The sequence below is a fragment of the Ochotona princeps genome, chromosome 32 (assembly GCF_030435755.1).
Source record: "Ochotona princeps isolate mOchPri1 chromosome 32, mOchPri1.hap1, whole genome shotgun sequence".
Lineage (NCBI taxonomy): Eukaryota > Metazoa > Chordata > Mammalia > Lagomorpha > Ochotonidae > Ochotona > Ochotona princeps.
This window is the reverse complement of record NC_080863.1, coordinates 4,389,448-4,404,852: the sequence shown is the minus strand read 5'-3', so window position 1 is coordinate 4,404,852 and position 15,405 is coordinate 4,389,448. Positions and strand designations below refer to the sequence as shown.

Below are 15,405 nucleotides of genomic sequence, written 5' to 3'. Positions count from 1 at the left end.
CAAGAACCAAAGGGACTATGTTAAATAAAAGATCTTTTTCATCTTACATCAGTAAAGCATGCTTTGGCTTATGTGGATTTAACTCAAGTGTTCTGTTACAGCGTGATTAGCGTAGAAAGCTGACTTTGCAGCTCATGCCTTTGCTCTACCTCCGAATCGCACATATACAGACCTTCACTGAAAGATGGTATATGCATGCATTCAACTTTAATGCATATTGTAAAAATAATCTTCATGTCATAAATTATTTCCTGTGTCTCCTGGGGACCTATCAGTCAATAATTTTATTGGTTATTCTTTCTTTCTCCCTTCCAACCCCAACTCAGAGTTCCTCCTAAGAGATCATGCTGTGCACTGTGCACATGTCCTCTCAGAGATGTAACACACAGGCAGATTGCTGAATGGACAGATATCCATGAATTGGCCACCCTCACAGGAGACTGTGGCTTGGACCAAGAATCTGATCCAAGTCAGTGCTGGTGAATGTTGCGGGATCCAGCTCACCTTGGGACAAAGGCACTGAGTCTGTTGGGGTGTTGGTGCCTGAGAGCTCACATGCGAATCCTTCCCTGCAACTCTCCCTAATTCGTGAGAGTTTCCCCTCCCAGGATTACATCATCTGTACCACATACAAAGGGGCCAACGCTCAGCCGCTCTATTCCCAGTGCAAGACATTAGAAAAGGGCATTTGGGATTGAAGGTCCGGAAGGTTTGCACTGAGGCATTTACTGAAGTTGCGTCAAATCGCGACTTCTCCCTTTGCCCATTCCTAATTTAATCACAGAGCAACAAGCCACATAGACACGTGTCCTTCTGGTTCTTTGTTTCCCTGATTTGCAGTCCTACACTGCTGTGTCCAGGACCTGGTCTATATAAAGATGCTTACTTCATGATGATTCTGAGAATTGAAGACAGTAAGCTAAGCAAGAAACAAGGAATTAATGATGAGTAAGGAAGCCAGAAGTGGTGAGGATAGAGAAAAGCCCAGCAACAGCTCTATAGGATCTGTAGATTCCAGTTTAAGATAAAATGAGGAAGGGCTCGCTGCTTTGGTTCAACTGGCTAACCTGCCCCCTCCAAGCACCAGCATCCCATATGGATGGATACAGGAGGCATTTCATGTCCCAGCTACTCCTCTTTCCATCCAGCTCCCTGCTTGAGAGTTGATGAAGCAGTGGAGGACAGACTAACCTTTGGACTTGCTGAATTCATGTTGGAGACCTGGAAGAAACTCCTGACTCTTGGCTTTGGATCTGCTCAGTTCCAGTGACACTGGAGAAGTTTATCACAGAACATGGAGAAGTTTATCAGCAGAACACAGAGGAGAAATTGGTGACTATTATTGAGAATGTATAGTGGTCATGAGAAATAATTATTTATTATTATTATTTATTAAGAGAAACTGAATCAATAGCCTCTTCTGAAATTAGCATTCAATGAAACAACTCATCAGGAACATACTTGTCGTTACATATGCTTCTCATGTTGAAAAATTCTCTAGAAAAGAAAATCAAAATTTGATTTTTGAGTGATTGGAAGGAGAATTACTACTTCCTGGAACAGAGAGAACATCAGATTTTAGGTGGGAAAATATTGCAGCAGGGACCAACTAACTAAAAAGTTAGCAACCCATCAGGGTCATGTGGCAGGCAAAAAGCCCTTCCCCATTTTATCCCATCTAAATCAAGACTGTGCTGCCTAAGCCATATGGTTTTTCTCTAAGCATGTGGTGAAGTTTGCATTCTTAGGGGATTGGGAGGCCAAGGAGGGGAGGGCCTCAACATCGGAACATGTGAAAATCAGGTGGTCGCAATGTTGGAGGTGAATTCAAAATTGGCCAGAGGTTAATGTGCTTAAGCTTAAGTTACACTCTGTCATCTCGCTCATAATTTCACCAAAGAAGTTCTGTTTTCTTTCTTCATAATTATCACTGACATACATCTGGCAACTTAATCCATGAGAATCTTCCTGTAATTCTGCATGGAAGTCAAATTCACCTTGCTTTGAGTTGGTGCACGGAAGCATCCTTGAACTTCAAGTTGTGGAGGAGTTAGGCCTCTAGCCTGATTCCCACAGGTCCTCATTTGCAGGATCTGCTTTCGCTGGGACTGAAGTGCTGATGAAAGAGATAATCTGTAAGAGCAACACACTCCTTCCTGCTGTGTGACCTCCTTCAGCCCATCCAGTCTACCGGATACTTAGGAGTCAGGTTTACTCCTATCGTCATTCTTTAGAAATTCTGAATTTTAGATTTACAACCGTAGTATCTATCAGCATCATGTATTTGCTGTATCATTTATTAACAACCATTTTTGTAAGCAAAAATGCCTTCTAATGATGTTAGATAAGCATTCACACATGCATTTACAAAATGTTTACGTGTAACCTCGTGAAACTCAGAGATAATTTCAAGGGCATCCACCAGCTCTATCTTGAGATACCAAACCACACAAACAACATTCTGCAGCAGAATTTTAAAATAAGGACACATTGCTAATGCTAATGCTCTGAGAAAACTCTAATAAAATCTTCCTATTTTCCTTGATCTCAAATATTTATAACTTCTTTCTCTAGAGAGACAGATTAATAAGACACCTAGACACAAGAATCCACAACAAAATTTTCCCAGTCATATATTATCAATAGCTAGTAAATTTTGAAATGAAATCAAATCAGTCATTCAATACTATAGAAGCCGCTCGACATGCAGGATGGGAAATTCTTTTTATGCTTATGAATAACACTAATTAATTGAGTAGTTATTGCAAGTGCAAAACGTAAGCTGGTATTTTAGAGGGGTATGATGAACTGTCTCTATGGGATGAGTACAGAAGACAGGGCTGCCATGGGAACCTGAGCAGGAGAGGAGCTGGGCTGTAACAGATTAAGTCACTTGTTAAATGTTAAAGTGTCTTTGAACCGAACACTGAGGAGCTGTAACTTCAAGGTGATGTGTTGGTACAATAGTGACTTAATCCCACATCATGCCAGGCAGATACGCAACTATGCAATTACTTTGTAGATACTCTCTAATTGTAGAGATTAGAGGGTATTATGATCTATTTTTAAAAATACGTATTTTAAAGGCAGAGAGAGATGCAGAGAAAGAAAGGGAGAGCAAGAAACAAAAAGAGAGATAAAGATCACCCATCCTGGTTCTCTTCACTAATGCCTGTAACAACTGAGGATAGACCAGGCGGATGCTGGGAGTCAGGAACTCAGTTAAGATCTCCCACGTAGGTGGCAGGAACCAAGTACATGATCTGTCACCTGCTGCCTGCCAGGGTGTGCTTGGACATAAGCTTTGTTTACTCAGGAAAGCTTATAACTCAATTTAACAGCAGATGAAGGTTCATGCGAAAGAGCTTGACTTCTTTCATGAATAGAAACCAAATCAGATCCTCCTAGTCTCCTTCAGATGTTTTTACATGTCGATGTATGATGCTGAGCAATTACTCAGTCGTGTCACAATCCCACTTTCTGACTCAATCTCCAGCTGCAAAAATTAAGACGAAAAACTCTCCACAAAAGTAATCATCACAGAGCATTGAACTATCTTTGGATTAAACTTTGAAACCAAATCACTTTGATTTATTACCATCCCAGTTAAGACTGCAACAAGGCTAACATCTTGTTGACAGCAATTTGTATGTCTTTATTCCACGAAGATGACAGGACATATTGTCAAAACAGATAAACTTTGTAATACAGTAAAGTTATAATGGAACAGACCATCCACATTAAGTCAGCAAACTCTAGAATTACAATTATTGTGTTTTCCAGAAAACCTCTACAAATACTCAACACAAAATTGGTCAGATTAAACCTTCTCTTACTTTTTCCACGAGGTCAGTTTCTTACAGCAATGACAGAGTTGAGGTTCTTTGAGGTTCCAAGGCTTTGAGCCATGAACGTGCATGCAATCCACTCAGTTGCCTCACTTTCACTGCTATTCAAATTCTGGCCAATTCACATTTTTAGATTACAGAGGTAAGCCAGAAAACAAAGCAAATCAAACCATAGTCAATGAATTATTCACGTAATTTCTATTGTCCTTGTAATAGATTTTTTCCCCTTCAGTAGGTATGAGGTGTTGATTGATTTGTGAATAGGCGTTTGAAATTCAGACAGTCTGGAAATTTGGAAGGTATTTACTACCAAAAATGTTAGCTTCCAGATTAAGAGAAATTAATTTCAGTCCTTGTTTAAAATAATAGAGATGTATCTTACTTTCTAGATTTTAAAGCAGCGGTTTCTCCAGTTTGTCCATTGCTATTAATTACCTAGACATTTTGGTTATCTGAGAGCTAGATCATACACACACACACCAACAGAGAGAGAGAGAGAGAGAGAGAGAGAGAGAGAATCTTTAGAGCTATCAATACTCCGTCTTGGAGTATAAAATAAGTGGTTTACGCCAGCCGAAATACAAAAAAAAAAAAAAATGATTGTTAGAATCAAAACCATCTTTGTTTTTCACCTATTTTCTAACATCCAGGCAATAATTACAAAGGGGAGTGGTATCACAGAAACAAAATTCCAACAAAAAAACTAATCTCCCATTGAAAAGGACATATTTCATGGAATAAATTTCAGAGGAAGTTAGTTAAGGAATGAGGGGTAGCTTACAGTGAGGCTTAAAGTTAATTCTCTTCTATCTTCTCTTTCCAGAAATAGTACAGGAATGAAATTTGAAGCATCCTTACTAATCCAGCCGGTTTTGAAGAAAGGCATTTTGAGGTGGTAGCATTATCATTTCTCTCTCGCGAGTAGAAGGTAAAACTGATTTCTGAGGCCATGCAGAGGCAGCACGGAGATTGGCAAGCTGGGAGGCCTCAGACTTGTGATCAGAACAGAGCCCTCTGCTGCCTGTTGCCTTCGCCCCGCGCCATGAGAAATGGACACACTCTTCTTCCAGAGTTAACCTCAACAGAAGACATTTTGAGAGCTGACGGCTGTCCTTCACCAAAGATCACACGTTCCTCTAGCTGCTCCCTGCTCCTGCCACCAACACAAACAGAAAACTAAACCGAGGGAACCGTGAGTTCACCCCTCCCTCATCCCAAGAAATGGTGTTCTGGTGAGAAACGACGTACTCTGTAAAGGACCAGGAAAAAGTAAATTTAAGGCATGAAAATAAAGCAAACATCTTGGATTACAAAAAGGAAAGAGGGAAGAAGGGAGGAGTGGGAGAAGGAGAGATAGCCACATTTTAAAAATAAACAAAGAAAGTCCCATTAAGTACTTCACATTATGTGAAGTTTTTCATAATTATGTGAATGTATAAGGAAACATTTTTATTAAATATTTATAATTTTTTTACTATTTCATCTTCAAGAGCTGGTATATAAACGTACATACACACATTCTCATAATTGAACTCTATGACAGAGATTAGCATAGCGAGAGGTAAAGACACATTACAGTATACATCTCTACTCCAGAATAAAAGGAGGCTTCTCAGTGAAACTGTTAACTATTCCTTGACAATATATTAGATTTTCTACCATTGCCTATACGTACTGTTGCTGAAGGACTATACTATTGGAATAATATGGGGAAAGCAGTGTAGGGGGTGGAGGAGCAGGGTCGGGGGTGGGGGAAGAATCCCCATGCCTACAAAATCCGTATCGTGGAAAATAATAATTCAAATTGTATATGGTGCATAAATGCAATACCCTGCCCTCAGCAGTATATTTTTCTCATGGTGATTGAGTCTTAAAGAAAGAAAAAGAAACAGATTAACATGTGAGAGCCAACTTGAAGCGTTTGCACACGTCACAGCCCCTGTGTCCATCTCCATAAACCTAGAAACACAGCGTGGGCCAAATTTAAGAAGTGAGGAAATATACTGTGAATTCCATGAGGCCATGGCAAAGGTGCAGATGTAGAACCCAACACGGGAGCACAGACTCAAGAACACTGATTCAATGAGAACACCCACTTATTGACCTCCATACCTATACAAATAGCAGGCAAATATGAATGAGTGTTGGGATGGTACCGTCTTAGACAATTAAAAAAAAGATTCCCTTAATTCCTTGTTTTAGACAGCACAAAGACTGCTTTTCTTAACTACTGAGATAATGTACTTAAAAGTTTAAGACGACTTCCAAAATTACGATCCATTTACCCAAAATCGTGATCTATATACCCAACATACTCCTTTAATAAGGTATGTGATTCATTTTTTCTTTACTGTATTCACACTATTACACAATTCCTTCAGGATGAATTCTATTTGCAGGATATCTTCATTTCCCAAAAGCGGTGGCGCCTGATAAACAGCAATCTACATTCCCTGCCGGTCAACCCATCTACCCTGAGTATTTTGTATCAGTGGAACCAGGCCACTGGTGGCCTTCAGTGGACAACTTCTGCCACACAGCAGAAAGCTCCATGGGGCTCACCCATGTTGGGGAATGAATCAGTGTTCCATTCTCTCTCATTGCATGCTAAACTTGCATTGCTGAGACAGGCCACACTGTTCAGCCACTTCAATCGACAGACATTTGGCAGGTTTTTTTTTTTTTTTTCTGTTATCTTGGGCTGTATAGAAGTGAAGCTACTGAGTCAAACTCAACTCTGCATTTAACTTTGTGAAGAACTGCACAGCTTTTCCAACTTGGTTGCATCATTTTCCAAACCCATCGACTTCAATTTCTGCATATTTTATCAATAACGTATTATTGTCTGCCACTTTTGAAGACTTGTTCATTTGAAAAAGAGGGGGAGAGGGAGAGTTTTTCACATGCTGGTTCACTCCCCAAGCTGGGTCTGGGCTTCACTCAGGGCTCACACATGGATGGGAGGAACTCAAATACTGAAGCATTATGTGCTGTTTCACGGATCCATTAGAGAGGAGCTGCCTCAGAAATGGAGCAGCTGGGACATGAGCTGACGTGTCAACATGGGACGTAGCTATTGCTCAATCTGCTACATCCCAATGTCCACTTCTCATTTTGGTTCTAGAAATGTTCGTGCATATAAGTGGTATTTCACTTGTAACTTCCATTTATGTTTTTCTAACGACGAATGATGTTTACTCTCTGTATTAAAAAGTTGCTTCTTTGAAAGGCATAATGACAGAGGGAGAGAGACTAAAGATGAGAGATCTTCCATTTGCTGCTTTACTCCCCAAAGGATTGTAACACTTCAGGCTGGGACAAGCAGAAAGTTAAGAGTTCCACCTGAGTTTCCCACCGAGTTAGGAGGGTCCGGATTCTTGGGCCATACTCTGTTGCCCTCCAAAGCACAACAGTAAGCTGGATCAGAAGTGGAATAGCCAGGAATTGAACCAGTACCCTAACAAGGAATACAACCATCAAAAGCAACATAACTGAACTTGCTGTGTCACAGTGTGACCTCTGCGTGGACTAGAATGTTGTGTGCTTACTGGCTATTGGCATATTTTCCTTGCCAAATACCTAGTTCAAACCCTTTGCTTGTTTTTCAGTTGAGTTACTTTTTTTTTATCTGAGTTGTAGGAACATTTACATATTATGATATGAGAATTTAATCTGATATGATTTGAAAATATCTTCACTTATTATGTGGGTTACTTATATTTATATTCCTTTCTGTTATGAAGCCCAAAAGTATTTAATTCTAATGAGAGGCAGAAGACAAAGAGAGGGAGAAAGAGAACTCTCATGGGTAAGCGTGCTCCAAACTGCATACAACGGCTGGGAATAAGCTATGGTTGCAGCCAGAAAGTCAATCAACTCTCCTGTGAGGACACGGCTATCCCCAGTTGCCCGGGATATTACCACTGTGCCCGGGGTTTTACAATGGCAAGAATCCAGAGTTAGGAGCCAGAAGTAGAATTTCAACTTCAGCATTCTAATCAGGAATACAGATGTCTTTAACTCGAGGGTGAAAACCTACTGCTTCTTGATGATATGGTCCATTTTTTTCTCTTTTCTCCCTTGTGTTTTTGGTGTCATATCTTAGAACCACTGACTAACTCAACGACATGAAAGATGTCTTTTAAACAGATGCCTTCCCAATAATTTCATAGTTTTGTTTCTTACATTTGCGTCTTTGACTCATTTGGGAGTATGTTTTTATGCAGTGTGAGGAAAGGATCCAAATTCATTGTTTAATATGCACACATGCAGTTGTCCTGGAACAATTTATGAAAAATATTATTCTTCCATTGCTGAAATTCCTTGATAGCTTTTCCAGAAATCAGCTTGCTATAAGTGTAAGGGTCTATTTGTGGCTTCTTAATTTTATTCTACCATTCTATTTGTATAACTTTATCAACCTTACCATACTGTTTATGTAAGTTTACATTAAGTTTTGAAATGGGGAGTGAGCCCTTTACTTTGGTACATGATAACAACTTCTGGCAAGGTATTTGGGGCTCTGGTATTTTCACATGAAGAGCGGCTTATGAATTTTTTTAAGAAAGCCAGATGGAGTGACATGTTTGATTTTTTTTAAAAGTTGCAAAGGCATTAATCTCTCCATATATATATGAAGTAATACATTCCATATATATTTATATATAGTTATATAATATATACAATGTATTTACTTCATATATATGAAGTAAATATATATATTTACATATATGTGTGTAATATATTACATATATATACATATATATGAAGTAAATACATTTCTTCTTTACAATCCATACGTTCACCCTGGGTATGGTTCACTGTAATGATGTAGCAGTTATAAAAGAAGTTGGAACTGTCAGCATGGGATGTGTCAAGGCTTTCTAGAGGAGAGTACTTGAAGATGTTAGCAATGCCTTGTAGGACTGAGAGGAAGCGTTTGAACAGCACTCTAAGGAAAGAATATGGAATACACTGGTACAAGCACATGAAGCATGCTGGTATCCTTAGGAAATGATGACTATTCATGAAGAGTGTGTGTTTTAAAAATGATGCAACATGATTCACAAGAAATAAGCATGACATCAACTTTCCATCGCTGAAATGTTCATAAATTCAGATTATATAGGTAGCTTTAAATGCCAAACAGTTATTCTTTCTGTAGAACAAGTATCAAGATATGAGTAACATGAATAAATGATTGCATCTCTAGAAAGAATTGAAAGGAGTGGTGTTTGACTTATTAGTTAAGAAGCCTGTTAACGCTCACACATGTTCACTTCCTGACTCAGTTTGCAGATTCAAGCTTCCTCCTAATGTGGTGGCCCAAGTCATGGTTACCCATGTGTGAGGTCTAGCCTGAGACGCATCTGCAGATGGGAGCTCTCTCCTTTCTCAAGAAAAGCAAACAAAGCAAAGCAGCTTTCAAGAAGAAATGATAGCAGTGAGAAAATTAGCTGGAAAATCTTTACTTGGGATATCACACAGTCCAGGAACCTCTGCTGTGGCTCAGTAAGTTGAGCTGCTTCCCGCTGTGCTGAGCATCCCATCTTGGAGTACTGGTTCCAGCTGAAGTCCCAGCTGCTCTGCTTCTAATCCAGCTGCCTCCTAGTGCATCTGGCTAAGCCGTGGAAGATGGTTCGAACACCTGGGTCCCTGCCACTCCCTTGGCAGATTTAGATGGATTATCTGGTTTCATTGTAGCACAGTCATGATAGTTAGAACTACCTGAGGAGTCACTCAGCAGATGTAAGATCGTTTTTCTGTTTTTCCTGTTTCTCTGTTGTCCTGGGTTCCAAATAAACAAAACTTTATCTCCTCCTCTCTTTATGCATCTGTATCTATATACATATAGATGTGTGATCTGTAGGCATTATTAAAAAGGTAAATAATTGTGAGGAGTTCAAGGTTGGAACTGCTATTAAATCATTAAACAGATCCTTTGCTCTAAGATTTCCTAGTCTTGGCTATGCTGATAAGAGCTATAAATTGTCAAATGTCCTACATATTCTACGGAGGTCATTTAAGCTCTAATTGTGCTCTATTCGGTAGGGCCCCAGATAGTAAAATATGGGAAAATAAGGCAGTGCATCTATACTTATGAGATTTCTTTATTTTCATGTGGTTGGGGAAGGGTAGGACTGAGGGGTGCAGGATATGAAACATGAGAGAGTAATCTGATACTGACTGGTTCTGGGCAGCAGACGTTGCTCAGAGGTTCAATCCCTGAGAAAAGGGAGTTCAAGACACTGGTCCTCACAGAGCATTCCTGTTGGGCACCATTCTTTGAAAACTAGGCTATGTGAAACATTTTCAGAATAAATCAATTTGTGCTCACCCCATTTAGTCGTTGCCTTTGAATATGGAGACACGAGTAGAAACTTACAGGTTTTTCATCCTTCCCAGCTTTGTGCTACAAAGAGGCAATCACTGAGCTGTCACGAGTCACACATCGCCAACAACATGCGATTTTCAAGTCAGATGAGATTTAGTTTAGCAAAAATGATGAGGAAAACCAGTGAGGACAAGAAAGATCTGTTCAAAAGAGTTCTAAACCAAAGGCAGGGGAAGCCCAAGTGAATGAGTCCCTTTTCTGTCTTTACAACGGACAGTGTTCATTGCCAAATGAAAACCATAGTGTCACATACCTTTATCAGATCCATTGTCTGGAAGTTGAAGCGATAAAGTTTGCATGTGTGTATACATACAGGTACAGACACATGCACACCAGACACACAGACAGTTTCTCCCCAAAATAGCCACATTCTTTTATTTGATGAGTTTCATACAATTTTAATTAAAATAGTCACCACATAACCTAGGCACAGTAGAAAGCATTTTACAAGCAAAGAATTTCTTTTTTTTTTACCGAGTTTCTTGTCCATCGCCAAAGAGTACAGTAAGTGGACTGGTTAAAGGCTCTACCTCTGTACATAAAAATATCCATGTATTTATACAAGTGTATGGAACAGAGTTTAAAGATAATAAAACTGTAACATCGCAATAAATAGAATGTGTCCCTACAGCACAGTAGAGTATGCTTTCTCAGGGAGCTGCCAAGTCCTTTTTTTTCAAGGTGCTTTATGTCCTGTTGAGCTAAGCTCATAGTTTGCCCACAGTTGCTAGGTTAGCAATGACTGTGTGTCTACTTCTATGTGTGTTTCCTTGTATCTCCAATGAGAGGGGTGGAAGATAAGATCATATAATTATTTTTCAAGAAATTGGTTACCAACTTACCAATCTATGGACCTCCCAGTTCTTTTTTAAAAACGTAGATTACTCTAAGCTCTAGCACCATACAAAAATGAAATACATGTGTTTTTGTCAGAGCAACAATATTTTATATCATCTTTGTTCCTCTGGCTATAACCATTCTTTTTAGAAAAAAATTACCACGCTAAAAATAGTTGATCTAGGTTGTCATAAAAAAGAATATTAAATACCTTTGGTAAAAATAGATATATTTAACAAGATTAGAAAAGACAACAGTTATAATGTCAAAAAGAGAATATAAAATGTACACAATAAAACAAACAAACCAACTTTAGACGAAGTGAAGATAAGGCCACTCTTTTAAGGTCTGCCTCTTCCAAATCAGCACAGTTCTTTTCTTCTAAATGGCAGAGGTTCTGTTAAGAAATATGGAAAATCCAGTCTTTCTTTTCAGCAAGACACATGTGTCATTCCTAACAACAGGTTCCTTTTTAAAAACCAAGCTTGCAGAACATAGAAAATTCTGGTTTACATATGTGAATATAAGGGAACATTTCCAGATCTTCTGTGATTCGAGGCCCAGGACAGGGAGCAGGTTGCGAAAGGGGCAGCAGGTGTCCCTTTCCTCACACTCCCCTCTGTCCTATCACGTCAACGTAAGTACAGAAGGCAGCTAGTGACATGGGAGCATGGCGACTCTGGAACCGGTGAGTGGTCCACAACACTGACTTTTTTCCCAGGCTGGAAGAGCTTTTCTCTGTCCTTTGGGCCTTCTCTTCAACCAGCTGTTGCACAACTCCTAATTCCTGTGGTATCTCCTCTTGCAGAATGCGCTGTAAATCCTGAAGATGGGAGGATCTTGAAGCAAACAAGTGAGGTTATGGATGGAGATCATGCCTAAGTTCTCTATCGCATCAGCTGCTGCTCAGTGCAGCTCCGGGAAAGAGCCGCAGGTGTGCTTTTACCCCCCAGTGTTCCCTCTGCACACACAGTCACACGCCTCGTGATGCTCCAGCGCCACATCCGTGAGCGATTTATGCAAACCTCTGACACCGATCTTTGGTCTCAACTGAAGGACCTGAAAAGGAACAATGAAAATTCACCTTTACAACCAATGTCTAAATGCTGATTTCTTGCACAAGAAACACTACAGAAGAGAATGGTGGGCCCCACTAAGACAAGCCGCCTGACTTCCAGTGAACAGGCTTTGAAGATACTCCCTATCAAAGGACAACTGTTCACCGTCAGCGCCACTGCTCGACACGATCCTGTCCACAATGTGGAATATCACGGCGTTGGAATAAAGAACACGCGTTACGTGGGAGGACTCCTAACGGAACTGTGGATTCCGCTTATCTAACTGTACCAGTGAGAATTTCACCTCAAGAATTTTGGAGCTACTAAAGCACAAGGCATTTTTCGGCTTGTTGGATTCTTCTCCCATTCATTAATTCCCACGTTTAATAAATATTTATCCTTGAAGCCATGCACTCAAGTACAGGAGTACTGTGCAAAGAAACATGATCACGGCACAGCTGAGCCTGCTCAGTGATGCCACTCATTAATTTTCTTGGCTACACTTCAAGTCCTCTATAAACTTGATGAGATGGATTAGATGTACTTCATAGACATCGGTTTCAGTCACAGTTAACTTTCTGCAGCTGTATCCTACTGTGCAGTTCAAGGAGGTTTCCATTTGGATCGTGGAGATTTCTAATAAACACACACACACACACACACACACACACACACACAGCAAAATAGATGCCAATTCTGAACACATTTCCTTTCAGCTCTATGATGAAAGGATATGGCTGTGCATTTTATTAGGGACTTAAGTGTTTGATAGTAGTTAGACATCCAAGAGTATTGAAATCTTTATTTCTTATTGTGGACATGACACATGCTCAGGAACTCTATCATTTGGATTAGCAACAAAGATCAGTGCACATCATCACGCGAAGTTGACTAGCATTTTTGATTTCTTGATACGGCAAAGATAACTTGAGACAGCAACTTCTGAAACCTATTATTGTAAATTTTCACCAATTCAAAAAGGCAAGTCAGCTCTCATGACTGTTTCATTCAAAGACTTACCAAAAGAAAACTATGCAGAACTCATGTGGTTATATCAGATGTTAATTAGCTAACATTTTTTGAATGCTTACTGGGTGCCAGGCACAATAATAATGTTTTCACATACTTTAACTCACAAGAATTCTATGAAGTAATTTACAATTATTACCCCTATTTTACACATCAGTGAACAGCTGTTATTTGTACCTTTGCCAAACTTGAATTATTAGTAATAGATAATTGCATAAAGACTTAGAATATCACTACTCATACTTTCTGTTTATTTAGTAACTTTCTTCCTAGAGAGATAAACTTCAAAGTCTTATAAAAATTATCAGAAACAGTAAACCTTCAGAGTCACTAAGACATTTCATAATTCCAGAACAAAACAATGGCCACCACTCTATTTACCATGATATGAAACTGAATCCAATCTTTTCTAAATGTTTTCTTGTATCAGAACTGTTAGAAAACTTCTACTAAACTTGGTATTAAATGTTTTTGAGCAATCTACAGAGGCGTCCAATCAAATTGCCCATTGAGATATAGTCTTGCTGTAGATTGTTTCTGGAATGAGGTTGGGTAGGCAAGAAAAATTACAACATGGACATAATTACTGTGCTTGGTGCCTTTCATCTGCACGTTTTCTTCCATCAATTCCATCTATGTGCATTTTTCCAATCAAAGGAATAAAGTTATTAGGAGTCGTTAAAATAGGAGAGGTTATCATCTTCAACCCTTAACAATAAATAAGCCAGACTATTCTTACTCGCTCCTGCATACTTATGCTAAGATACATTAGCAAAGTGAAGCATCTGTTTGCCCGTCGATGCCTGTGGAAGTTTTAAAACAGATAATATACATATTCATATTCTAAGTCTTTATACAATGATTATCTATACTCATATTCTAAGTCTCGCATACAAAATTCCAATACTTAGTGGGGAATGATGCTAGGATTTTCTTTCTAATTCTTTGAAAAATTTTTGACATTAGGAGAGAATAGGAGATTTGGAAAAGACCCAGAAGGTGCCAAATATTCGTAAAGGGAAAAATTTGATTTTCTAGACACGTACCATGAAAGTAAATAAGGATGCAGGCAGAGAGAAAGGTGTTAGGACTTAGAGATACAGCTCCTGCCTCAGTGTCCCAGCCGCTCAACTCCTAATACAGCTACTTGTTCCCATATCTTGACAAGCAGTGGAAGATGGCTCCAGTCTTTAGGCTGCTCGTTGCCCACAGGAGAGACCTACCCAGATGGGGTTCCAGGCTCCTGTTTTTACCTGGCCCATCCCCAACAAATGCAGCCACTTAAAAAGTGAACTAACCAATGGATTTCTCTCTCACTGTCATTCCGCAACTCTGCCTTTCAAATTTCAACACCCATAATGGCTGAACGAAATACAATAACAATGGTATAGGAAAGCAAATGAAAGATTAATTCAGTTGCATGTACAGTACAAAATGAATATGATTGTAGTCTAATATTTATGCAAGTTGTTATAACAGATGAAAGAGAGAAGGATGTGAGAACTTTTATGATGCCTGTGTATTATTTCCGTGAGGTGGGATGACTTCAAGCTGAAATCCGAATAATCATGAAAAAGAATTAAAATCATGATAGTGCGTTCCTTAACTTAGTTAAACCTCTTGGTTCAGATTAATGATAATTAGTCACCCAGTAAGGCAATTTTAGGTTATGTTAAAACATTCCCAAGTGTTTACAGGAAGTACTGGACTGACACTTTATTTCCAAATACAGGATTTTTTATAAGGATGATGAATTCTGGTAAATGAATAATCTTTTTTCCATATGGTAATTTAACAAATGCGTCACTAAAATTTAATGCATAAAAATGAAGTATTCTTGCTATCAGAAATATTAATTAGAAATGTGGACCAGGTACCTGATATATCCACACTTACTGGTATGTGGGAGACATTGAGAGAAACTAACAGAACATCACATTCCTCACACAGATAGACACACATCTATAGTTAAGTGTGGACGTAGGTGCACACACATGTATGGGAAATTAATGTATAACCCACCTCACCCAAAGACTGTGAAATCATGGGATAATGTCATTCTAGAAGAAGGCCACTGAGCCCAAGGATCTGTCTACAGTCTCGTTTGAAGCAGATATTACACATGCTATAGCAACTTTCTGGAGAATCCTAAGCTAAGATGGCTTTATAAGACATTGACAAAGGTAGCATGGAGGACGATATGCTTGCCTTGGGGACTATGTCAAGTTTGAGTTTTATA

General features: G+C 39.2%; 1 protein-coding gene across 2 annotated transcripts in view; it reads right to left on the bottom strand.

Moving 5' to 3' along the window:
• Nucleotides 1-11,720: 11,720 nt before the first annotated feature.
• Nucleotides 11,721-15,405, bottom strand: part of PDGFC (platelet derived growth factor C) — a 132,573-nt gene continuing 128,888 nt past the window's right edge. For both annotated transcript variants that reach the window (XM_058657467.1, XM_004591402.3), the window contains one exon: nt 11,721-12,138. In XM_058657467.1, coding sequence (XP_058513450.1) covers nt 12,022-12,138 — 117 coding nt within the window. In that variant the 3' untranslated portion in view covers nt 11,721-12,021. The remainder of the gene's footprint in view (nt 12,139-15,405) is intronic.